This window comes from Rattus norvegicus, chromosome 8 (genome assembly GCF_036323735.1).
Source record: "Rattus norvegicus strain BN/NHsdMcwi chromosome 8, GRCr8, whole genome shotgun sequence".
NCBI lineage: Eukaryota > Metazoa > Chordata > Mammalia > Rodentia > Muridae > Rattus > Rattus norvegicus.
Genome location: NC_086026.1, coordinates 60,000,456 through 60,027,101, shown reverse-complemented (window position 1 = coordinate 60,027,101; position 26,646 = coordinate 60,000,456). Strand labels below are relative to the sequence as shown.

General features: G+C 43.9%; 3 protein-coding genes across 12 annotated transcripts in view; 1 reads left to right on the top strand and 2 right to left on the bottom strand.

The window, feature by feature from the left end:
• Nucleotides 1-13,673, bottom strand: part of Alg9 (ALG9, alpha-1,2-mannosyltransferase) — a 71,731-nt gene extending 58,058 nt beyond the window's left edge. The window contains exons 1-4 of one of the 7 annotated variants that reach the window (NM_001394348.1): nucleotides 11,116-11,350; nucleotides 10,126-10,261; nucleotides 7,673-7,807; nucleotides 2,970-3,040 (exon numbers count right to left, since the gene is read on the bottom strand). In NM_001394348.1, coding sequence (NP_001381277.1) covers nucleotides 2,970-3,040; nucleotides 7,673-7,807; nucleotides 10,126-10,261; nucleotides 11,116-11,273 — 500 coding nt within the window. In that variant the 5' untranslated portion in view covers nucleotides 11,274-11,350. The other 6 variants (XM_039081869.2, NM_001394349.1, XM_039081868.2 and 3 more) reach the window with 6 other exon arrangements.
• Fdxacb1 (ferredoxin-fold anticodon binding domain containing 1) lies at nucleotides 12,477-17,284 on the bottom strand. 2 transcript variants are annotated; one of them, NM_001401039.1, is made up of 5 exons: nucleotides 17,072-17,284; nucleotides 16,717-16,858; nucleotides 15,275-15,478; nucleotides 14,773-14,931; nucleotides 12,477-14,116 (listed from the first exon to the last, which is right to left on the bottom strand). In NM_001401039.1, the coding sequence occupies exons 1-5, from the start codon at nucleotides 17,241-17,243 to the stop codon at nucleotides 12,940-12,942; spliced, it is 1,854 nt and encodes a 617-aa protein (NP_001387968.1). In that variant the 5' UTR covers nucleotides 17,244-17,284; the 3' UTR covers nucleotides 12,477-12,939. The 2 variants fall into 2 exon arrangements, with proteins under 2 accessions (NP_001387968.1, NP_001101615.2); NM_001108145.2 differs by lacking the exon at nucleotides 15,275-15,478 and having other exon boundaries at nucleotides 12,477-14,080.
• A 35-nt stretch (nucleotides 17,285-17,319) lies between these two features.
• On the top strand, nucleotides 17,320-23,068 carry Cfap68 (cilia and flagella associated protein 68). 3 transcript variants are annotated; one of them, XM_039081955.2, is made up of 4 exons: nucleotides 17,320-17,675; nucleotides 20,398-20,628; nucleotides 21,701-21,767; nucleotides 21,969-22,274. In XM_039081955.2, the coding sequence occupies exons 1-4, from the start codon at nucleotides 17,634-17,636 to the stop codon at nucleotides 22,115-22,117; spliced, it is 489 nt and encodes a 162-aa protein (XP_038937883.1). In that variant the 5' UTR covers nucleotides 17,320-17,633; the 3' UTR covers nucleotides 22,118-22,274. The 3 variants fall into 3 exon arrangements, with proteins under 3 accessions (XP_038937883.1, XP_038937882.1, NP_001128108.1); XM_039081954.2 differs by having other exon boundaries at nucleotides 17,341-17,832; NM_001134636.2 differs by lacking the exon at nucleotides 17,320-17,675 and adding an exon at nucleotides 19,400-19,639 and having other exon boundaries at nucleotides 21,969-23,068.
• The last annotated feature ends 3,578 nt before the right edge of the window (nucleotides 23,069-26,646 follow it).

Genomic DNA, 26,646 nt, shown 5'->3' with positions numbered 1-26,646 from the left:
CAGTCTGCGGCCAGCCTGGTCTACAGGGAGAATTCCAGGACAGCCAGAGCTACACAGAGAAATCTTGTCTGGAAAAACAAAAACAAAACAAATCAAAAGCAGAGAGGAATAGTATGAGGAGTTAAAGGCTTAAGCAGTGATGGGGGAAGAAGATGGCAGGGATGAAGAAGAGGAGGGGCAGAATAAGCAAAACTAGAAATGTGTGATAACTTGTGGAAACCTACTGCTGTGCAAGGTAATCAAAATATGTCCTATTCGTCAAAAAAAAAAAAAAAATAAGGTTTCAACAGAGGCATCTTGCATAAATAGACAATGTTGTTCCCAGAAACATGGATTATTACATGAAAATATCAACATCAGACATGGCACACTTCCCTATGAGTCACCAGTCAGGGAGGTCACAGGTCCCCAGAACAACCCATGCTATTTCCAGTAACCATATTCCCATCACGACTCGGTAACACCCTATTGCTGAAGGCACCATATACTTTGCAGGACTGAAATCGAGCTAGCACTAACCCGGAAATTGCCTCCCTGCCGGCTGGCATCCCTAGTGCTGGAAGGCGCTCTAGAGACAGCTGAAGGAGAAAGTCATCGATGGTCTTCTCCAGCAGTGGACCCTATATGCTGTGGTACAAACCTGCCAGGCAAGATGGGTCCACAGCGGCCAGAGGGGCATAACTGTTAGGAGTGAACCAAGCACTTTCTGACTGAATCTGAGTCCTCCTTCACAGGAGGAATCCATGCCTGATACTGTAAACCCAGCCAAAAGTCCACTGCTAGGAAGATCATGGGCTTTAGTGAGGAGTCTGGCTTTGCTACATAAACATGTCAAGCGCCTTCTGGGGCTGGAGAGACGATCCAATGGTTAAAAGCACAAGCTGCTATTCCAGAAGACCAGATTTCAATTACCAAGATCCACAACCATCCGTAACTCCAGTTCCTGGGAAATCCAGCACTCTTTTGGCCTCTCAGGGCACTAGGCACATGCAAAGTACACAGACATACATGAAATTAAAATTTCTATGCACATTAATTTTTAAACACCACGGCACAAAGCCACGAGGCCACCCTCCAGCCCCAACTCAGCACTATGAAGCACTTCTGTTTCTGATGCTGTTGATGGCTTTTGACCCCGAGTCTTCCAGCTCTTGGGAAGTCCTATTAGTCTCATGGTCCTTAGAGGTACTACTCTATTAGTTCCAGGTCGGTTTTAAGATGGTTTCTCTAATCTCTGGTGTTTTATACACTTTCCTTATTTACAGGTTAAAAAGCAAGGCTTACTCAGTCTATGGATTCAATTTTCACCGCCTCTGGAAAGCTGCCTTTTCTCATTCTCTGTATTGGATCAGGTGTAAATACCCTCTCCATCTTACTTCCTCTGTATTTCCTCATCTCTTCTTTATTGCTAGCAAACTTCTTCAAATTAATCTTTCACTTTATTACTCTATTTACTCGCAGTTTTAATCTGTTTAGGCTACCTACTGAGTTTTAAATATCAGTATTACATGAATTTTGCTGCAGCTGCATATACACACATGCACGCACCCTCTCCCTAGGGTCTCTCTCCATTTGTCCCACTAGCCTGGTCATTTCTGGAGGCTCTTGCTGTTCGTTATGGTTTCAGTTCCCTCTTCCACATCTCTACACGCAGTAAATACTGTCTTCACTTGATTAACTGCTAGTAAATCAAGGCTCACAGGCCAACCTTTAGACTGACTGCTGTTTCTGCTGGCTCCTCAGCGCCCTGTCTCTTTTTACAGTTCCTCTGGTCTGTGTGTGAGGAGCTCCCATCCTGGCCTCTTCGTTCTGTCTCTCGCCACCCTGGAGCCTGAGCCCAGAGCGCCGCACACGTGCAGACAGTGCTCTCCGCACAGCCACTTTTCCAGACTTACTTCCCACACTTTCTTGTGCGTTACAACTTCATCCCTGATGATTTTTTTTGTCATTTCGATTAAGAGTCCAATTCTCTAGAGAAATTTTTACATGACGTATGGGGCCTCCCTAACCCAGGACAACTTACCATGAATCCTCATCACGGGACTTAGGAGATGCCATGAGTAATTTGAGTTAAGGCCCAAATCCACACGAAAACCAATTTATGGGTAAATCTCCAGCAGAAACACTGGTTTTCTGTTTACTTTTGTTTTAGCCAGAGTCAAAGCCAAAAATTAATTTTAATCTGACACATCTAGCTATATAAAGAGTTTTTATAATGATCCTTAAGTCTGGGTATCTTTTTGTTTTTTTTAATTTCTGATTTTTAAAATGTTATTGGTTTTGGTTTTTTAATTTTTTTTAATTTCCTGTATATTGCACGTATGTCTGTGTGAGGGTGTCAGATCCCCTAGAACTGGAATTACAGACTGTTGTGAGCTGCCATGTGGGTGCAGGGAACTGAACCCTGGTCCTCTCAAAGAGCGGCTGGTGCGCTTTACTGGAGAGCCATCTCTCCAGCCCCACATCTGAGGATCTTTTAATATGTTAAGGCACTATTAAATGTAAATGGTTTTTAGGTGTTACATGTTTTAAAAGGCAGCTACTTTATTCTGGACTACTTAAATGCATTGGGTTCGATAATATTCAATAACTGAGGGCTACTTGATCTGAGGCAATGTGCCCAGGGCAAACAGGAGCAGAATCCTCCTGATGACAGTCTCTGTGAGCTCAACTCCAGGGGAGGAGGAACCATCCCGACACGGAGAGTCAAAAATAAGGCGCTACTAAACGCTACAAGGACCAGTACGGCATGTACCGAAAAGTACAATCAGCACATGCCAAGGGGAGCAGAGGCTGGTTCTCCTCCTCGATTACGTTTCAGATGAGAAGGAGCCCTTCAGCCAGAACACCGGGAGAAGGAGGAGCCCTTCAGCCAGAACCGGGAGAAGGAGGAGCACTGCCTGAACTGGCACAGCATCCGTGCTGCTAGGGGCCCCTGGCACTTTTGGATGTAGAGTTTTGATACTTACTTATAAAAGTAAAGTTCACAAACACAGCTCACAAAAGCCAGGAGACATCTCAAAAAGTAGAATACAAGAATCTGAAAGAAACCCAGAGTTAAGAAACCGAGGTCAGCAACAGGAGCCGGCAAGCTTATGTAGATGAAAAGGTCTCACTCAGCTGTTGTCAGTGAACTGTGCTATGAACTGGTACAAGCCTCTTCGAGAGCTGAGTTTATTGAGAACCACACGGAGTTTCCAATCCCCAGACTCAGTGTACCCACTTCTTCTACTAGAAGAGGGCTGGGAGCCTCCATTCATAAGCACACCGACTGCAGCAACTATTAATTTAGTAAAAGGAACAAAATGTCCAATTATAAGTCCTGCTACCTCTAATTTAGAGAGCGCTAACCAAGCGTGAACACTCTGGCTACACGATGAAGAGGCTGATCAGTGCTCTCATTTGTTGGTCTCCCTCTCCTCCCTCTCCCCTTCTAAGACAGGGTCTCACGCTGCAGTGCAGGCTAGTCTGAAACTCACTGTGGATCACAGGATGACCTCAAACCTATAGTAATCCCCTTGCCTCGGTCTTCCAAGTGCTAGGACTGTACACGTGAGCTACCTCATCTGGCTACAACAGCACAAAGCAAAAAGCCATAAAATTTTAACACTGAATATTTACAAAATGCATCAGCATTACAGCTCTGGAAACTTCGTGCATGTGGAAAGGTGGGGACTGAGGTGCTTAACTCCTGTCTCCTACGTGTCTGTAATACTGGTTAACCAGTTCTATCATAATGGCGAAAGATTAATAAGAATAACAATAAGGGTTGAATTGATGGCTTTTAAGGTTTACTTATTTTTACTTTATGAGTGTTTTGCCTGAGTTCATACCTGTGCGCCACTTTCATGCGGTGCCCAAGAAGGCCAGAAGAGGGCATCAGACCGCTGAAACTGCAGTTAGATGGTTGTGAAGCACTGTGTGGGTGCTGAGAAGTGAACCCACATCCTCTGGAAGAGCAGCTAGTGCTCCTGAGCCACCCCTCCAGTCCCTTGATCAGTTGTTATGCTACAGAGCACGGTATGTTAGGCACACTGAATCCTTCCAGCATAACTCCCCTTCCATACACAACAGGATAAAGGTAAGTAGCTGACACCACTACGAAGTGAGAGCCCATCTTAAGAGTAAATGAGAAACCTGATTTAAAAACAAGAGAAGGGGTTGGGGATTTAGCTCAGTGGTAGAGCGCTTGCCTAGCAAGCGCAAGGCCCTGGGTTCTGTCCCCAGCTCCGGAAAAAAAAAAAAAAACAAGAGAAGGTCAGAGAAGCAAACTGGAAGCTCTGTGCCTTTGCCTTCTTGTAAGAATCTGTCGAAATAAAATAAAGATAAAAGTATACTCCACTAAAAATAATAAAATAAAAGGAAGCAAAGGATGTGAAAGGGTAATTTACAGAAAGGGATATCTGAGTGACAAAAACATGAGGAATATTCCACCTGCTAATCCAGGGGATACATCCACAGTGGGAAGCAGCTCAGATACATGGGAAAGTCAGAGGTGACAAACAGGAAGGCTAGGCTTCAAGGCTACACAGACCAGAGCCAGGGCCTGGGTGTGGGGTCCCACTCGTGCATAGGACAGAGGAATTCACACACAGATCCAGAGCAGAGAATACTCCAAGGGAGTAGCAAGGGGGAAAGGCAGCCCAGAGTAGAGTGCCAAGCATTATACCCTGCCCTTCACCCACACCCCACCCTATCTCCAGCATTAGGAAGTAGGGTTCCGACTACAGCAGTGATTCTCAACCTTCCCAGCACTGCGACCTTTTTATATGGTTCCTTATGTTGTAGTGACCCTGAACCATAAAATTGTTTTCATTGCTACTTCATAACTATAATTTTGCTACTGTAATGAATCCTAATGTAAATGTCTAATATGGGATATCTGATATGCAGCCCCAAAGGTGTTGAGACCCACAGGCTGAGAGCCACTGCTCTACAAGCTACAAGTGGGTCCCTATCAACTCAGGCTGGCAGAGCTAACAGGGAAACGACTGAAGTAGGAATAATAACAGAAATCCTCCCTATGTATTCTTTTTTTTTTTCTTTTTTCTTTTTTTTCGGAGCTAGGGACCGAACCCAGGGCCTTGCGCTTGCTAGGCAAGTGCTCTACCACTGAGCTAAATCCCCAACCCCTCCCTATGTATTCTTTACATAGGGATTCTTTACATGTATCCCAGTTAGTTTTTATTACCAACTTGACATAGCCTAGCATGGCCTGGGAAGAAAACCTCCCTTGAAGAACTGCCTTACTCAAACTAGTTTGAGGCCAGACCTATGAAAGACTGTTTCAACTAGTGACTGATGTAGGAGAGCCCAGCCCACTACGGGCAGCACTATCCCTTAGCAAATAGACCTGGACTGTACAGAAAGCTAGCTAGAAAGGTATGGTGGCCAACACTAGGGAGGCCGAAACAGAGAGATCTTTGTGACTTTGGGACAAGCCTTGTCTACAAAAACAAGAAAGCCAGCTGATTAGGAGCCAGGGAGCACCCCTGTAAGCAGCATTTCTCCATGGTTTCTGTTTTACTCGGAGTGGGTTCCTGAGCTAACTTCCTTAATGACAGATTGTGACCTGGAAGTATAAGCCAAATATCCCCTTTTCCCTCCAAGTGGCTTTTATTCAGAATATATACACAGCCACAGGATGAAACTGGAGCATGTGCTGTTCACATCACATACTCAGGTGACAGTGACAGAAGGGCTCTGGGAACAGCAAGTTCAATGCGAAGTGGCCACTCAACTAGAAACAGAAACTGTATGTGCTTCAAGCTGCTGGTTCTCCATTGAGTCCTCCCTCCATCTTATTTTTCCTTTAGCAAGTTCATAAGCAAAAGCAAAACCCACAAGGCCAGAAACATGATACCTGGTAGAGAGGGAGAAACAGTGACCTGCCACTTTCTGTGTGTTTCCCTCTGACCATTGTGAAAAAGTGCAACTGTAACCACACCTTCCTTCCAAAGACTTGTGGGGGGAGGGGGGAGGACATGAACAAACCCCACAGCACTAAATCCCGTTGGGTTGTACACAGATTTGGACTCCTCCTACTTCTCAGTCTCATTCAATCCACCCCACTCTCTCTCCATAATCAGATTAATTTAGATGAAAAATAATGCTGGCCTTTTTCTCATCCTTAGATCTCCAATCTACAAAGGCAGTTCCAGAGACACGGCTCAGTGGTTAAGTGTTTGGGCTGTTATTCCAGAGGATGAGAGTTCAATTCCCAGCTCCTATGTCAGGCAGCTGAGCAACCTGTAATTACAACTTCAAGGGTTCTGATCTCTGGACTCCACAGGCAGGAGGTGTGCACCCATATGAACGAACGAGCGCATGCGAACAGAAACACACACAAACACACACACACACACACACACACACACACACACACACACTTAAAAGTAACAGTTAAAAACCTCCCAGAACCAAGAGAACACACCATACCAGCAAGAAGACATGCTCTCAGGCATGGTGCCCATGTGAAAGCCAGGTGTGGATGGCCATGTGTAACCTCAGCATCAGGAGGCAGAGACAGACAGCTCTTAGGAGCTCAGTGACCATTCCTAGGTAAAGTGGAGATTCCAGTTTAGTGAGAGACCCTGTATCCGGGAATTAAGGTAGGGAGCAAAAGAGGAAGATACCTGGAATCTCCTCTGCTTCTGCACATGTGCACAGGCACATGTGCTCACACAGACCCGCAGAACTGCATGTGAGCACACACACACACATACACACGCCATGCATAACACAAACACACATAACACACAAAACACACAAACACATACAACATACACACCAAACACACACACATATATAACACACATGCGCATAACACAAACACACCAACCACACACACACATGCATAACACATACACACCAACCACACACACACACACACACACACACACACACCTCTTCCCAAATTTGACAAAAGGCATAAGCCTAAATATTCAAGTAACTTAGTGAACTCCAAACAAAACAAACTTAAAAAAATTTTTCATACCAAAACACACACTGTCAAAAACTTTAACCCTGAGCGTGGTCTTGAGCACTCTACTTACGTTTGACCTTCTTAAAATGCTACCCCATTGCCTTGTACTTTTCTCCTACTTTTCCCTCAAAGAACTGTAAGGCATGAAGGCAGACCAGGCTTGGCCACTGTTGCATCACGTAACACAATGTACACTAAATAAAAGCTGTTCTACTGGTGTAGGTGAATGACGACAGCACAAACAATGCTTCCGGAGAAGAGGCACGTCAGTGAGGTGCTCAGCAGGTTAAAGAGTGCTTTCTGCACAAGCCTGACAAACTCAGCTTGGTCCAAGACATTAAATCAGAAGAATAGAAGAGGAGAATGGAATCTAAGAGACTGTCCTCTGACCTCCACATGGCTCACAGACCCACATCCACACATGACCATACATACACAATTTAGAAGAGGAAAAAAGAAACCAGCTGGGTCCAACCGCCCACAGACACAGTAACCTGGGAAATGGGGGAGGAAGGGAGCACCTGAGTCTGCAGAACATGGCAAGACTCCATCTCAAAGAAGAAAATGAAAAGAGAAAAGAATGAACTCAGCCTCTTGGCCATCAACAGATTTTGTTCCCTTTTCAAACTGCCCCAAGACTTACCTCAAGATGGGTGTGAGTGCACCACCAGGTCAGCCAGCCCTTACCTTGTTAGTTTGCAGAATCCGTGCATGAAATGCAGCTGGCCAGGCATGCAGCAACAGGTAAGCGTAGGAGCGGATGGCATACACGGGGGAATATTCCCACGTCTGAAACCCCTTCCCGTAGATGAGGTAGTGTGTCTGAAAACAGAAACACATGTGTTATGCTAGCAAAGCCCCTTCAGAGGGCTTGCAGGTGAAGAGCCTGTGTTGAAATTGTTAAACACAAAATGACGAGCATTAACATCTGTAACTAATGAATAAGAAAAGAAGCACTGAGGCTGGAGAGATGGCTCAGAGGTTAAGAGCACTGACTGCTCTTCCAAAGGTCCTGAGTTCAATTCCCAGCAACCACACAAAGACTCACAACCACCTGTAGTGGGGTCTGATGCCCTCTTCTGACACACAAGTGTACATACAATAGAGTACTCATAAACATAAAATAAATAAAAATCTGAAAAGAAACACATGACCTCATATTTTTAAATCAAGAAGCTAAAATTTTACTGGATTTATTCTCTTAAAATAATGTTTAACCAAAACAGAGAAACTGTAGCTTTTATTTTCCTTCAGTTATACGCAGGAAGCATCCTCTGTTTTTTTGATACGAACTGTGATCTGGTAACTTCCAAACTTTCTGTAATAGGAAGTCAGTAAAAAAAAAAAAAGAAAGAAAAAAGAAAAACCATAAACAAACAAAAAGCTCAAGAAACAGCACTGCAAGTGGAGTCTGAGTAACACTGTTGTCCTCGTGAAGGCCACGCTTGCTGTGATGACACACTGTGACCTAGAGCAACTTGAAGAAAGGGCTCATTCCTTCTTCTGTGTTATTATTATTATTATTATTATTATTATTATTATATTTTTTATTATTTAAAACAACTTTCCAATTTGAATACATTTTAATCATATCCTTCCTCTCCCCTGTGCCTCTAGATCCTATCCCCATCCCTATTCACCCCATTTTTAAATTCTTTCTCAAAAAAGAAACAAAGACTCAATACAACAAGAAAACAAGATAAAATCCCACCCAGAAAGGAAAAACAAACAAACACCAAATGGTAACCAAATCAAAGCACACACAACAAAACTGTGGGGTCCGTTATAGGTTGGTCACTATTCCTGAACATGAGGCCTGTCCTGGAGACGTTGATATACCCAGTGCCACTTTATCGGGCAAAACCGATTTTCCCTCTCTGGGTAGGGAAAAACGACAGTTCAGTTGTTAACCTTTACCCTAGTTGCTAGGTTTTCATTCATTCACTTAAAAAAAAAAAAACCCATCAAGATAAAATATAGTAAAATAAAACAAAAACTACCGCATTGAAGTTGGACGAGACCAATAGAAGGGAATTCAGTCCCATGTGACAGTTAATCATAGAAAGCAGTGACAACAGGAACTCACACAGGGCAGGAACCTGGAGGCAGGAGCTGAGGCCAAGGCCAGGGAGGGGTGCTACTCACTGCCTTGCTCCCCATGGCTTGCTCGGCTTGCTTCTTATAGAACCCAGAACTACCAGCAGGGATGGTGCCACCCACAGTAGGCTGGACCCTCTCCATCAAATCACTACTTAAGAAAATGCCCTATAGGCTCGCCCTACAGTTCATCTTATGGAGGCCTTTTCTCAATTGAGGCTCCTTTTCTAATGATTCTGGCTGTGTCAAGCTGACATAAAACTAGCCAGCACAATTATTTTGGCAAACATAAGAAGAAATAAACTTTCAAAGCTGGAAGAATGTAGCTTCTGTCTAGGAAATGGGATCTAGGCACAAGGAAAATGCCTCAAGTTTTACTTCCCTCAACTTTTGGAGTGATCGTTAGCTTTAAAACCTACATCCACAAGCATTACTTAAGACTTATAAAACCATTTAGAAGATCATTGACCTTTGAGTGTCAGCTAACAGTCATAGACTTCAATAATAATCAAATCAACAATTTGGGCTTTCTTTTTAGACCTATGCTATTAATGTGTGCATATCTGCATGAGTGACAGCATTTGTGTGCCTGTGGAGACCAGAAGAGGGCATCAGATTATTTTTATTTTGAGACGGGGTCTATGTATGTAACCCAGGCTGGCCTAGAACATAAGAGCTGCCTGCCTCTGCCTCTAGATGGCTGGTTAAAGGCCTGTGCCACCACGACGGGTGTCATAGTCTGCTTTGGCGCTGGAGTCGCCTACATTTGAGCTGCTGGACCGTGAACTATAATCCTCATCACAAACACAAATCAACATTTTTTCAGAATATAAAAGTGAAAACAATTGACTTTAGTGTTTTCCACACTTAACATTCTCCACGTTTAATTAGTCCGAAGTACCAAATCAAGATCAAAGGCCAAATCCCAGAACTAGGGGCTAGGGATGTAGCCCAGTGGTAAAGCATTTGCTTCGATTGCCCAAAACTGTGGGTTAGATCCCTCGGATTGCGAAAACTAAAAGCCAGCCAAGGAGATCACCTACTGGTTCCCAGTAGTTGAATGTTTCATCACAGTCTGAGATGTTGCTCAGAAGGGCAGCGCACAACCTTGCAGAGAGCAGACACTTGAAAGCAGTGGATCCTTCGGGGGCCCAGACTTGCCCTGCTTTATTTCCAGACCTGCCCAGAAGGAAAAAGCAAAATCATTAGTGTTATTAGGAAGGCCTGCTAGGGGACACTAAAACCAGACAGAAAAGACAGGAATGGCAAAAGACAGCAAAACAATAAAGCCATTCACTTAAAAGAACTAAGGCTTTGTTATGTTTGAGAATGAAAAAGGAATTGCGTTTTCAATCACACCTTCCACTTCCTGCTTCTGAGGTACACACTAATTCATACACCTTGGCTTGTTTCGCCTCAAGCCAGCTAATCACTCACATGAAGACCACAATGCTCTCACTCTCCATTTCTTCCTTAAAGTCATTCCTTGTGACGACTTTATTTCTTCCTCCTTCAAATGAATGAGGCCTAATAAAAGGTGCAGGTGCAGAGCTTCTCTGTTCCCATATGCTAACAACCTACAGGTTACCAGCAAGGAGGCTGATGGGTTCAAGAGCTGGAGGCCCAGAGGGAGGAAGAAACCAGTAAACTGCAGTGAGACTCGGGTATAAGAGGCATACTCTCCTGCCAAAGGCTCCCACAAAGGCTCGGCTAACTCTACCAACGCGAAGCCTCCTCATGTAGGTTTGAACCTGAAGCATGGCAGACCCTCGCTGCAAAGATGCAAGGACCTGCAGAGGGGAGAAGAGCGACGCGAACTCGGACGCTCTCACAAGAGGCAGGAGTAAGAGAGCCGGACTGCGTAAGCAGACCGCCGACAGAGAGCAGACACCCCCACCCACCCACCCACCCCGGTGGAGAGCAGATCCACGGCCCGCAGCAAAGAGCAGACGAGTGCAGACCCCGGCTCGCGGCCGAGACCCCTGGAGCCGCCCGACCCTCCCGCCGGCCACGCCCTCCAGCCACACACGCACTCTGGCCGCGGCTCCACGCCTGCCTCTCGGCTGCCCAGTAACTCCCGTAGCTTCTCCGCGGCTGGGCCCGCGTCCCCGCCGCTGCCGCTACCGCCGCCACTGCCGCCGCCGCCGCCACCGCCGCCCTTGAGGCGCTGCCGGGCCCTTCGGCTCGCCATGCCTAGTACCGGGGAAAGGATAGAACTCTGCACGCTACGAAATCAGTGAAGGCGCAGACATTGCTTGGCTGGGAAACGGTGTCCGCCGAGGGACAAAAATCCTTGACATGCGCAATAAAAACTGAAATATTGTGTCAGTGGACCAATTGGGACGAAGACCAGAGCAGCAGCACTCGCTAGCCCTCCCACTTCTGATGCTGGATATTCTTCCTTCCTTTAATTTGCATCCTCCACTTCTCAGCACTCCACCTTGCCAAAGCTACAATGTAGTGTGAGGAGGCATAGCACAACTGCCTACCCAAGGAGAGGTCTCTAAAAGGTTACTTCAACATTTAATGCCGTGCCTTGTCTAGTTGAGAGTGATGGAGGCAGCCAATAGTTCCTGAGAGACAAACCAGTGAGGCCAGAATTCAGACTGAGAAGTGAAAACCTGAAGAAATGCTATGCAGACAATAAAAGCAGGCAGATGTCACTGACACTGCTATAACGGGGCTGGAGGTAGCTTTTACATACGTGCTTTTTAATTCTCTCACCCTCCTTGCTTTCACTGTTAAGGAAGCCAAGGCCCAAAGTGCTTGGATAATAAATGGAGCTGTATTCCATTATGGGAACTGAGTACAAACACATACTATTCTCACTACATTAACAAAACAAACAAAAAAAAAGAAAGAAAAAAGAACAAAAGCTCTTGTTGGGAGTGGTTTTTTTGTTTGTTTGTTTTGTTTTTTAAGGGGGAGGGGTCTGGACTTGGTCTCAGGGGCCTTTCCCAAAGCTACTTTACAAAGACAACTCTAGGTGATTGCTCACCCAATCCTAACAGCAGTGCTGCCGACTGTAGAGATACATGCATAGAGGATTCTAGAGGAAACACTGAGCTTGATGAAGTCCCCAAGGGTTACGATGCCACTTCCTGTATCTTAAAAATGGAGATAGATCATTTATGTCAGTTCCCATACAGTCATTAATTACCAGCCCACATCCAATCAGTAGGACACACATGTATCCGTATTTCCTTTGATGAAGACTGAGGAGAGAGCAGCAAGGATGTGAACAGAGCAGAGCCTTGGTCAGACCGTCTGCAAATGCCAGCCCTGGTTCTGACACTTTGGGTTCTATGACTTCAACAGCCAAGGATGAAGAATAGCGGTCTCACAGTGATAATCTCAAATGTGTAACACATGCCAGAAAGAGGAACTGGAAATGTGGTATATGTATATATGGTATATATATTTAAATACACGTGACGAGATGTACAGGTTCCATAGCCTCTTCAGCAAGAGAGCAGCTAAAGTACAAAATTCTTATATTGTTTGTTGTTTCAGTCATTACTCGAGATCAAAAAACTGAAGCACAATAAAGTCACCAGCCATTGGGTTGTAGGGGTGTTTTTGTTCGGTTGGTTTGTTTTTTTTTTTTTAGACAAGGCTTCACTATGTAGCCTTGACAGGTCCCCTGAGTACCAGAATCAAAGCACACCATCACCTATACATTGGCCCATCTATACATTTAAATGGTATAAAATCTTTAGGGTCCATCAACAATACTTGGGTCACCACAAAAAAAACAGACACAAAACAGACAAAACAAACAAAACAACCCACCAGAGTCTGGAAAGGAGCAAGCTTCAAATTGCTCTTTTTCACCCACATACAACATACACTGCAGCCTATCGAGGTGAAACGTGGAGCTCTCTTTGAATCTCTTTCCTGAACTGGGACTGCATTGCTGCTGCCAGCTGTGGGGTGAGTGCCTTATCACAAGTCTGATAGGTCAATCTGTAGCAGAGACTGACCTGTTGAGTCTCTGGATGCTGGAAACGATCGAGGAACTGTATGGAAACGATAGTGTCCCGGGACACTGCTCGGGCTACAGTGTGAAACTCCAGTTCATCAAATGTGTTCTTTTCATCTAACCAGAAACTAACATCATGCACATAGCATGGAGGATAAAGAGAATAGCTTTTAAAGTGTTCTATTTTCCCAGGGGCAAATCTTTTCAGGAAACGGTTATCAAAAGTCCACAATATTCTCCAATCAGAAATATCATAGGCAAGCATAACCAATAAGTCCAAATTTATAGAAACAAACACAAAACACTGGTGTTTGTGTTTAACAATCGTGGATGTGACAATAGACCCAATAATAAGATTCTCAGTACAATCTGGGCCAAAATCAAGAGACTTCACATGAATTACATAATCCTTTCCATTTGGTTGAAGGACAAAATCCACTGACGTGCTCAAACTGGAGTCCTCCTGCAACGTCTGGGTCAGAAAGTTACCTAGAGTATCCTTCAGGTGATCCAGCAGTGGCAGAAGGCAGCTCTCCTTCGTATTCCTATTAAACCCAAGGATGAATAAAGTCTCGTGGAATGCTGGCATCGTAAAGGGTAAAATATGGCACTTCCGAAAGACAGGTCCACTGAGGACGTACAGAGAGCCTGGGAGGAATTCTGGAGAATGGATGACAGGTTCAGCGTGGACAAGAAGAGAAGGCCTGAGGCGGAGCTTGACCTGTTCACAGACTCCTTCCTGAGCGGCTTTGCAGCCATCTCTCGCAGGACTCTTGGGAAGGGTACACTCTGAACCTGAGTCAGGAATTTCTTCCATGTCTTCTGTTATTTCACCATTCAGGAGCTCAGAACATGAGCTATCTTCATGTAGACAAATCCAAAAGGTAGGCAGAAGGTCACAGGCTACTGGAGGGAGGACACTGGGGCCTCCCTGTGACAACAAAGGGAGGGGACACCTCAGCCTTTTTAAGGGAAAAGTTTTGCCCAATTCAGCAATGAGTTTCTCATTGATGGTTCTGATAGGATGACAGGAAGGTGCTTCAAGGAACCGCCTGTTTAAACACATAAAATAACTTCTCACTGACAATAATAATTATAAGTGCTAGAATTAAAGTCATCTGTTCTTATATAGAAAACAAGTATCCTTAAACTGATCCTGAAAATGAATCATTTGTCATATGGAGAAATAGCATGTTGGTTTGGTTTGGGGTGATTGTTTTTGTTTTGGGTTTTTTTAATATTTGGGGTTTTTTTGTTTGTTTGGCTTTGTTTTTGTTTTTTGATTTTTTGGTTTTTTTTTTTTTTTTTCAATTACAGGAGCAAATTCTGGTCTTGGGCATGCTAGGCAAGTTACTCTACCACTGAACTATACTCCCAGGCCAGAGAATTAACATATAATCTGCTACCACCCCTATTTTGTAACAGCCTGGCAAGCGCCCACAGAACCAACATCACTACCATACATTCAAAATGCAGTAACCATTAGACAATCATGGGACAACTAGGGACAGAAGAGATTCCCAGCTAAATGAAAGATTAACTGCAGGGCTGGAGAGACAGCTCAGAGGTCAAGAACACTGGCTGCTTCTCCAGAGGACCTGAGTTCAATTCCCACAGGGCAGCTCGGACCTGTCTATAACTCCAGTTCCAGTGGACCTGGCAACCTCACACAGACATGCAGGCAAAATGTCAACACACGCAAGATTACCTGTTCAGCTTTCCTAGAAGGGCTTCTGGTTCTGTAAAGTAAAACCATCGGTCCTCCAGTCTGACTCTGAATGTTCTGGGCCGAGAGCTTTCAAAGGGTAGGCTCTGGGTGAAGATATAGGTCAAAGCACCTTCTATATGAAAAGGCCTATCCTGACTCCTGCCAGAATAAATGAACAAATAACTTTAAGCCTTATATATTTATATTTAATTTAGGTTAAATTAACTATATATACACATATATAATATATTCATATGTTTATACATACAAACATATATATAGATTATAGATATAATTTAATAGATATGTGTATATATATATGTGTATATATATATGTATATATATATATATATATATATATATATATATATATATATATATATATATGAAGGCTTCCATTACATCAGGAAATTGGAAATGAAAAGGTCTGCTTTTAATTATTTTTTAATGCTTCATGCAAAAGCTGAAAGGGGAGACGGTTTAGGCCCATGGCATTACTTACCTATACCCAGTACACTTGTATCCTGGCACAGCCTCACAGCTAAAGGGACACACATCACTTAAAATGAGCCCTCCCAGGGCTGCCATGGCAACTACTTGCCAACTGTTGTGCCACTCTCTCTGGGGCTTGTCAGCAGGAGTTCCACCTTGTCCTCTACACAGTGCCACATGGACTTCTCCTTCCTTTGCAAGGACATCAGCACAGCTTAAAAGGGACAAACACCAGGAAGTTATCAGAAACAGAAATTACCAAAGGAATGAACAATACACACATGGTCTAACTCTGACATAACTAAAGTTAATCTTATTTGCCATGCTCTAGTAAACCTAAGCACATAACAAGTCTACCAGTGCCCCCACAACAACACTAGTCACCAGCTTTGCTTGTGCTTTGTTTTCCTGTGTGCCACAGAAAGGCCCGGAGTCGGTAAAGCTCTTGTATAGAATTCACCATTTGCATTGCTTCTCCCCACTATGCTCTCTGCCTATTCTACAGGTCAGGGCTGGGCTGAGCACTATGTCATCGTGCATGAGGCTCTGGCTTTAATAATCACCATCCACACAACTCGTCTATATTCCAACTCCCTAACTTAAAATACTGCCTTTGCTAAAGGTTTCTCAACACCTATAGCCCAGTGGGGCCTTCCACCACTATCAGTTTGGTATACTGATGTAAAGCACTATTTTAAATTCAAAATCATTTTAAGAAGCAGCTATTAGCAGCCCCAGTTTATAGATTGGGGGGGGGGGGCGGGTAAGGGCTAAACTTGCCGACAGTTTTAACTAGTAAATGGTGAGCTGGGATTTGAACCCAGGCCCTGTGGCTCTTAAATTCATGCTTGTAGTCAAGCTATAATGACTCTTACTATTTTGCATTTTAAAGACATTTTTGAGGTGGGCTGGAGAGAGGATTCGGCAGTTAAGAGCATTAGCTGTTCAGAAGTTCAATTCCCAGCACCCATGAGGGCGACACCCATCAGTAGTACATCTAGTCCCAGGGGATCCAATGCCCTCTACATGGGACCTCCCTGGGCAGGTGGCACACAAATGTTGCACAGACATGCATCCCAACGAAACACCCATATCCATAATTTTTTTTAAACGAACAATTTGAGGCTATCTAGGTGACCAATGGGTAATGGTGCTTGCCACCAAGCCAGGATGGAAGGAGGGCCAACTTTTGTCCTCTGGCCACCATACCCATACACACACTAATTTAAAATAAAAATAATAATCTTGCCCTTTTCCTCGTAACGCCTATTTGTACTTTAAGAACTAGGGTTATATGTATCTCTTTAAGACAAGATTATGGGTTTCTCTGGGTTTTATCTTCTTTCCTCATGTATCCCAGCAACTTATTTCCCCAACCACAAAGTCTGTGTACGATAACTTGGTTATGGACACCTGGAAACATTTTCCATGCGAGGACTCGTCTTTCCTCACCTCTGGAAAAACTTGGCAAGCAGTTCCCTGTTCTTAGCTACTCCAGCTTTTCGTCCACAGTGCGGGAAATTGAAATAAATTCGATCAAACTCCCTCTCGTCTGCTAGCTGGGTGCAATCCACACCAAAACGCACTTCAACACCTGACAAAGTTTAAAGGCGTGAAATGTAGACCAAAAGTCTTAAAATCTGTAATCTGGACAAACACCACCACCCCGCAAACCACGCAGACCAGCCCATGCCTGAGCACACAAATGCATCCACGTGAGCGCTCCCAGGAGGTGCACTCGCATTCCTCAAGCGAGCCACACCCCCACGGTCTGGGCGGGGCCTCGCGGAGGGCGGGGACCCGCTACCTCGTTCGCGCAGGCGCCGTAGGTTCTCTAGAGCTACGGGATCTCCCTCCAGATCCGCCCGGTGTTGGAAGCCGGTAGCGGTAACACTGACGTCGGGATCCAGGCCGTCGATCAGAGAAGCGGCGAAGGAGAAATTCCCCTCCCCAACCAACAGGAGGCGCCTAGGAACCATGGCCTCCTCCGGCTCCCTTACGGCGATCTCTAGGGCGCACATTCTTACGTCACTTCCTTCTCATAGACCTCACCTTCCCCCTCCCTACTCCACCCGGCACTAATTGATGACGCACAAACAGCTTGTAGTTACCTGGATAAACATTTATAGAGTCCCTGCTAGGGGAACTTGAAGCGTAAAAGTGAAATGGAGCTCTTGGCCTTGCCCCTTCACCTTCGTGCGCCTCCAAAGGCTCGTTTTCCTTTCAGTGCACGGACGGTCGTACACGGACAGCCCTGAGTGTTTTCGCCACCCTTGCTTGAGGTCACATTAACAGTCACTAACTGAGGGGTGAGGCGAGTCCTGCGTATTCCAGAGGCACAGGGCTCTGGAACTGTATTATCTCCTGAAATGGCTGCCTCCTGTTCTCTCAGCTACTCATCATATTTCCAGGTGTTTGTATATCCTATTTTCAAGAAGTAACTTGAACGCCTGTTTTGTTCCATGGCACTGTGAGAGCAGTTAGGAGGTATATGGATGGACTACAATTGACCTACCTACTGTCAAGATGACAAATGGACACAGCAAAAGAGGCAACTCAAATAGAATGGTGTGTGTACCTACCGTGAATGCAGGAATTCGGGACACTATAAATGAACCGTACACAAGGGGAAGCTCTACCAAGTTGGGGAAGGGAGGTATAGATTCCCTGAAGTCAGCCTGAACTAAAAGTTGATTGGGGGAGGGGAGCTCATTTTATCCAGATAAAAAGAATTAAAAAGACAGAAGGAACAATGTTCATAAAAGTGAAAAAAAGTTTGACTGGCTGAACACAGTTGGCTGGAGAGTGAATAGCAGGTGACATTGTAGCGTTAAAAAGGGGCCGGGCCAAATAGTGTTGTAACCATTTAATAACCTAACCCTTATTCTGAGAATATAGAAAGCCACTAAAAGTCCAGTATGGCAGCCAGTAGGAGGCTGATGCAGGAATTTTATAAGAGCTCTCAAAATGTAAAGTGAAAAACTTTGAACTCATTAAAAAAAAAAAAAACACTGAAGCTACCTTATTGATTTGGTAAGGGCTTTTTGTTCTTGACAATCCTGATCAGGTGGCCTTCAGAAAAACCAACTTTCTGCCCAAGATCACATTTGAAAAGAAGATCTAGCACCCTAACATTGAGGAGATGGGGCGTGTCTGTCTGGCAGTAGTTAACTGAAAACTGAATGATTCCCAGCCACCAAGAATGATAAGGTATTCCACTTCCTCACAACGCTGGGCAATGATTCCCAGCCCAAGCACCCACCCTGGTCTCTAAAGACCATAGAAAATATGTCAGAATGCTCAAGGATATGCAAAGAAATATGGGGGGAAGTGACCTGTAGACTAAACTCTCCCATGAGTGGTCCCACCAAGTTTGAGCACAGACCTCAATCAGTAATTCACATACTCAAAAAGGAGAACTCTCCAGGAAGCTGACTTCCCTACCTATTGTTTGTGGCAGTTGCTAACTTTGTCGTTTTCTTAGTCAAAAGTGGTCTAGGTAGCCTATAAAGTAAAATTTAAAAGTCTAGGTGTTATGGGCCGGAGAGAAGGCTCAGTGGTTAAGAGCACTAACCTGTTCTTCCAGAGGTCCTGAGTTCAATTCCCAGCAATCAATTGGTGGCTCACAATCTTCCGTGATGGAATCCAATGCCCTCTTCTGATATGTCTGAAGATAACTACACCGTAGTCATATATATAATAAATCATTTTTTAAAATCCAGGTGTTCTAACAACAACCACTAAGATATTTAAACTTGGAAGCCAATATAATTTATTTTCAAAATCCCACTCTTCCTATGGAAAAAAGGATTAGTCACAAACAAGGTTAATGACAAAGAAACCCAATAAAAGGCTGTTTGCAGTACAAGGGACAAAAGGAGACAGTGATCTGAACTGCAAATTGGCCATAAAGATGAAAAGTAGCAGACTGATTCAAAAGTCAGCAGGACTTAGTGACTGACTGATCAAATGTCCCTGACAACTGACTGCATGGCTGTCCTCTCAGACTGTGGGTCAGCCTCACCTCTAAACACTAGGCCTGCTGGGCTTTCTGGGTCCACATACCCAGTCATCCTGCTGGTGGTGACATCAGGCTCATACCTTCACAAAGGTAGATGATGTGAGGACAGTCACCTACAGTCCCATCCTTCACTGCTATGGTATTGGGTTTGCCTGCCTGTGAAAGGCAGTCGGGTTGTGTCTCTCAAACCATGACCATCTGTCTGTGGTGATCTGCACACCTTTGTTAGCAGAACTGGAAAGATCAGGTTTGGAGACATTAATGAACATGGAACTGCCATATAAAAATCCCTGCTCTCTGAAAATTTCCAGCAAATCACTGTATTCACCATCAAGTTACACATCAATAATACAGGTACCATCTTGCTCCTAAGACCAAGGACCAGACTTACTTAGTAACAAAAGGTTGGGCTTCTGGTTGCTTGCCAACAGTCTAAAATACAGATACTTACTGTCTGCTGTGGGCAAAGAACTATTGTTTGGGAGGATATGTAAAAACAATGAACAAAACACAGCATCTGTCCTTTATACATATGGTGTTCAGTAGATAACATATTGCTTGTTCTTGTACCTATGACAAAGATATAAATTTTCACAGAAATAAGCTATATATTTAAGATGGAAAGATACATAAATGTTCACAGAAAGTGAAGAATGTGAACAGAACATCTTTGTCAGGCAAAAAGAGAGCTAATTTATCCAGGCTGACCTAAAAAAAGTTATCATTAATTGTTTATCCTGTTATCTGGTAACTCAGTTTTTTACCTTTCATTCTCTCAGAGGCAATAGACTCGTACCTCAGCTCTTACATCTCGATCTCACTAAAACATTCAGCTAATTGTTCAGACAATGTTGGGGATGCTGATATGTGGATCAAGGAATGTGGGACGGTGGCATTTATATAGTCAGTCATCCAGTGCTGCTGACTGACAGGACAGACCAGTGGGCACAGATTCTCGAAGAGGAAGAATCAGACCCATATAAGTTATGCTTGAACAAAAGCGTAGCATGTTAATAAGGTGCGCCCATATTAGCACATTGACCTTTAAAGCAGAGGAGAAAGGGACAACTTTCCAGCTCTCTGGTAAGCTTTTATGTTTTCTGTTTTTCCAGAGACAAAACCTTGTCTGTTACCTCAGAAACCCACACTATGGCAGCCTTATTTATGCTGATGGTCACGGTGAGGTGTGGACAGACTGGAATAACATGTCCAAGTTTTCTCAGTACGGATGGAGGTGCACCACTAATGAGAACTCGTATTCGGACCGTACCCTGATAGGCAACTGGAACCAGGAAAGATATGATATAAAGAATGTTGTGCAGCCCAAACCCTTGCCTTCCCAGGTAATGTAGCCTTTTCTTCTTCTGTGTCTTTCTCTTAGAAAACGAATGCACTGGCCACGTGAGATTTTCTCTATAGAATGATGAGAGACCATCCCTCAGCAGGACCACCTAACCCACTTTAGCATCAAGTTGAATAGTCCCAGTCACTTATCAGATGATAAGTGGATCTCATTTTCTCTTGCTGTGTTTGGATCTTGCCGGTTAATCTGCAGAAGGACAGTGTCTTCTGACTCAGGCTAGCTTCTCCTCTCGACTTGTTTACCTGAACCTTGCCCTTCAGTCGCCTAAACAAACATCCAATGGTTAACCTCTAATCTACTTCATATGACAGAGCGACTGAATTCATGTTACACTGTCCCTTACTTCTTTTCTTTTTTCTTTTTCTTTTCTTTTTTTTTGGAGCTGGGGACCGAACCCAGGGCCTTGTGCTTGCTAGGCAAGTGCTCTACCGCTGAGCTAAATCCCAACCCCCTGTCCCTTACTTCTTGATGTTAGCTATAGGCTACTAGATTCTTTTGAATCTAGTTGTTGTTGTTGTTGTTTTAAAGGTTTATCCTGGGCAATGGTAGCACGTGCCTTTAATCCTAGCACGAAGGAGGCAGAGGCAAGCATACCACAAACAAAACAAAAACTCCGTGTGTGTGTGTGTGTGTGTGTGTGGTGTGTGTGTGTGTGTGTGTGTTTGTGTGGTGTGTGTATGTGTGTGTGTGGTGTGTGTGTGTGGTGTGTGTGGTATGTATGGTGTGTGTGTGTGTGGTGTGTGTGTGTGGTGTGTGTGGTATGTATGGTGTGTGTGTGTGTGTGTGGTGTGTGTGTGTGGTGTGTGTGGTATGTATGGTGTGTGTGTGTGTGGTGTGTGTGTGTGTGTGTGTGTTTGCTTGCATGTGGATCTGTGCAAGGGTGTCAGATCCCCTGGAACTGGAGTTACAGTTGTGAGCTGGTATGTGGATGCTGAGACCTGAACCCAGATCCTCTGGAAGAATTGTCAGTACTCCAAACTGCTTAGTCATCTCTCCGGTCCCAACTACTATCTACAGAGATAGATTCTCAATCTATTACTTTTTCTTTCTAGTTTGGACACTGCTTCGAAACAACATACGATGCAAGCTACAACAGCAAAAAGCCACAATCAACACATAGTAGGTGGACTCCTGTCATTATTCCTTAACTCTAAGCACTCATCACAGCTCCGGGCATATAGAAGGAACTCAAGCCCAAGATGAACTTGTGATGACGTGAACAATTTCTCTTTCGTCTCAGTTTTGACAGGCCTAAGAAAAGGTATGAGCTGTCACTAAACTCTTCGTTGATTGTTTTCCCATTGTCTTTCCTTCCCATAGGGTTTAAACGAGAGCCTCATTGGTTCCCTGGACATCAACCTGAGCTGGATCCTCCTCATTACAAATGCACAGAAAAGTCAACTTCTATGAATAGCTACTCAAAGCCTCAACCCACTCATTACTCTTGGTGTGTATATGATCCGAAATGAACCAATCTTAGGATCCAGGAATCTAAGAAAGAAGATGTAGCTTCATTTTTTTTCTGGAGTAGACTGTAGAAAGGAGCACATTCTGAGCAGTCTCAAACATCATTCTTAATATGCTTTCTGACTAAATAAAGCACAACGCACCAAAAAAAAAAAAAAACCTCTATTTTTGTTTACTCACTGTTCTGGTGAATTTTTATCAACTTAACACAAACCTAAACATACCTGGGAAGAGGGAATTTTAATTGAGAAATTATCTCCATATGATTGGCCTGTAGGCAAGCCTATAATAAGTGTATTTTCTTGATTAATGATTGATGTGGGAGGGCCTATCCCACTGGGGGGTAGTGCCACTGCTGGGCTGGTGGCCCTGAGTGCATTAGGAAAGCAGGTTGAGTAAGCCATTGGAGAACAAGCCAGTAAACATCCATGTCATCTTCTACCTCCAGTTTCCAGTCTTGAGTTCCTATCCAAACTTTCCTGGATAATGAACTTAAAAGCTGTAAGTTGAAATGAATTCTTTCCTCCCCATGGTGTTTTAGCCCATCAGTAGGAACCTAATTAGGACAGTATATAACTGCGGTGTCAGTGTGTTTGTGTGTGTGTGTGTGTGTGTGTGTGTGTGTGTGTGTGGTGTGGTGACAATAAGGGGAAAGATATGAATCTAAAAAGAACAAGGTTATTTGGGAGGTTCTGGAGGGAGAAAAGGGAAGGGGGAAAGGTTGTAACTATAATCTCTAATATTAAATAATTTTTAAAACAGAATCAAACCAAAGGTTCATGAATGGTAGGCAAGTACCATGAAACACATCTCCAGCTCTCTAAGAAACATGCATTTGCCTAGGCTCTCTACCAAAACCAGGATTGGGCCTAGGACTCCTTCAAAGAGCATTTGTCCTAGCATGCTTAGGACCCTGACTTGGATCCCCAGCACCAGAGGGCAACAGAGAGAGAAATGTAGACTACACACACATATACATATACATATACATACACATACACATACACATACACATACACACACACACACACACACACACACATATATATATATATATATATATATATATATATATATAGAGAGAGAGAGAGAGAGAGAGAGAGAGAGAGAGAGAGAGAGTATGACCTGATGTCTTTTCTAGTTAAACTCCTCTCCACTTTCCATCAGTAGCAAATCTGAGAAGCCCAGCATAGTTTATATGTTCCTGGAGTCAAAGAGCTTTTTATTATGTCCTTACTGAATAACCCTTGATGAGAGGACTTTGAAGAAAACAGCTTCCCTATCAGCACAGAGAATTTTAGGCATAAAAGTAGACCAACAAGGTTAATGACCTTTCTTGTGCACTACGTACCATCATCAATGGTTTGATGTCCATGTACTTTCTCCTTTGACTTGATTTTGAAACACATCTCAGAAATACACTTTCTCTTTTTTTTTTCTTTTTTTTCCTTTTTTTTTTTTTTTTTTGGAGCTGAGGATCGAACCCAGGGCCTTGCGCTTGCTAGGCAAGCGCTCTACCACTGAGCTAAATCCCCAACCCCAGAAATACACTTTCATCTTAATAATTTCTGTGTATATTAAAAGGATGATAAGGAGGAGACAGCCAGTTCTTAACTCCTCCACAGAGAGGACCAAGGAAATCTGCTCATCAAACAAAGCTCAGCATACAAAATCTAGCAGGTCAAGGTATAGCAACTTGCCACAGCGTCTTGGTGATGATTCAAAAAGATGCTGGAGTGAGCTACTGGTTTGAGGTAGATGCTGCAAAGCAGAAGATGGAAAGAGAATTGTGAGTTCAGGTCAGGGAATGTAGGGAGGCAGCAGTCTTAATTGTGATACAGTAAGCATTAGTATTTCTTCTAGGCTCCGCCTCACGGTTACCTGGCAACAGCCAGATATGCCTGGCTTACAGTAAAAGGGGTTGTTTGCCCCCTCCTCACTCTTACTCTCTTACTCTCTTGCTTTCTTGCCCTCTCTGTCCCATCTCTCACCATTCCCCTCCCCCCTCTCTCCAAATCTCCACATTTCCCTGCCCAGTCATTCCTCTTTCCCTCCTCTCTTTTCCCTCTTCTCTCCCCCTTCCCCTATTCCCCCTCTCTCCTGTGTCCTCTCTCCCCTCCCCCTCCCCCCTGCCTTTCTCTGCTTCTACTCCCTCAACTCCTGTCCCTCAACTCTATTCCATACTATATCCATCGTATGGCTGGTACCTCAGGGGGAAAGGCTACCTCAGCATGGGCCCACAGAGGCGCCCCCTTCCACCTCACCATACTGCACCTCTGCCAAACATATACTGACTCTTTCTTTTTTATAAAACACAACAAGCACCATTTCCTCTTTCCTGTCTAATGTACGAGAACAGTCGCCAGAAACATCTGTGCCTGTAACTTCTCCTTAAACAGGATTCGAAAGAGCTGCTGTCATCTCCCCAACCCTCATTAGTTTGTGCTGTTTATGATGTTAAGCAATGACTAAGTTTCGTGTCTTTTTCTTTATGGATATCTAGTTGTTCCCATCACTAACTAAAGATTGTAATTTCTATAATGTTGTTTAAGGCAATTTTATTTTCTTTTTTTTTTTTTTTTTTTTTTGTTCTTTTTTTCAGAGCTGGGGACCGAACCCAGGGCCTTGCGCTTCCTAGGCAAGCGCTCTACCACTGAGCTAAATCCCCAACCCCGGCAATTTTATTTTCAATCTCTGCGTGTGTGTTTGTGTTGATTTGTAGATTGCTTTTCTTCTACTGTCTTTGACTTTAAATAATAAAGTCATACCGGCCTAATAGAATGAGTTAAGAAAGATAAGTTTTTGAGAGCTCTCTCTCTCTCTCTCTCTCTCTCTCTCTCTCTCTCTCTCTCTCTCTCTGTCTCTCTCTCTCTCTCCTGTGTGTGCTTGTCTGTGTGTGTCTGTGTGTGTGTGTGTCTGTGTGTGTGTGTGTGTGTGTGTGTGTATCTGTGTGTCTGTGTGTGTGTGTCTGTGTGTCTGAATAACACAGGTTTATGGAGTACACTGCATGAGGCAGTGGAATAGCCAGGATTGAGGCAGTACCCTTGTTATAGCCTGGGGCTTTCTTTGTTGTACTATTTTGGTTTCTGGTTCAATCTTATTCCAGTGATAGATCTGTTTAGATAATCTGTTTCTTAGATAATCAGGACTTACTTTGAGTATTTATATGTATCTTGGAATTTTTCTGCTTCATCTGTATTTTCGATACATTGGTATCCACCTCTGCTGAACTGTTGGAATAAAGAGCTAATTCTTCTTGATTCTCTCAGATAAATGTGTGTGTGTAAATATATATGTATATGTATATGCATGTGTATATATCATTAGGCTATCACCAAGTGGCCCTAGCAATCCCTACACTACACAACAAAGTCTAACAGAACAATTGTTATTTCAGGCCACTTATGGGGTGGTTTAAAAGGTAGGAATAGAGAACCAGATTGAGCTACCGCCACTGACCTGTGCACTGAACTGCTGATTTCCAGACAACACAGATGGGAGTTGCTCCAAAGAACCTTTCTAAACAGGGCCACTTCTCCTGTATCCTTTCTTCCCACTACCTCTGGTGAGTAATTGGCTTCAGGGGAGGTTAAGTGTTTTAAGAACCATCATTAAATATAGATTTTAGGGGTTGGGGATTTAGCTCAGTGGTAGAGCACTTGCCTTGCAAGCACAAGGCCCTGGGTTCAGTCCCCAGCTCCGAAAAAAAAAAAAAGAAAAAAGAAAAAAAAATATAGATTTTAAACCCAGAGCAAAATTTTATACATAGATTTTTATCTTATCGCTTCTCGGCCTTTTGGCTAAGATCAAGTGTAGATTTTTATCTTGCAGACTTCTTGAATTCCAGTTTTCTAGAATTCATTTCTTCGTTTATTTTGACAGATGATTACCTCTTTGTAAACAATAGTTCCATCCCTAACTTTGCAACTTTTGCATCTGTTCTACTGTGACATTGGTCAGAATCTTGAAGCAGAGTCAAATATCAGGAGTGACCAAGGACCCCTCACCTTGCTCTGGATATCAAAAGGAATGTATTTAAATTCTCTGGGGCAAACATAACATGCATGCTAGGTTTTCACTGTACCTGACATTTATGAAAAAGGACAACTCTTTCCGTTCTTGGCAAGAATCTGTTTCTCATTTACTTCCCTAACCTACCCTGCCCTGAACAATCCATGAAAGTGGACATTTTGCCAAACCCAGTGGCTACTTCAGTGACTGTTTTATTTGACGCGTCTACACTGCATTTGGCTTCTTGCTGCAGATTACAGTGGGGGTTGCGGAGGCTTCCCTCTCCACATCTTCCAACCTCTTTTCTCATTAAGCTAGAAGCCATGCACACCGCCAATGGCCAATCTGAGCCCGGTCTCGCCACAGGTATTCCTGTCTGTAAGGCCCTCTTTGTGTGAGCAGGCTCCTCCGCTCACTGGCCCACCCATCTCTTTTTTTCTTGGCTGTCGTTCCTTTGGTGTCCACGACACTGTGGCCAGCTGTCCCCTCCCATTTCTCTGACTACTTCTCCAGTTCTTTC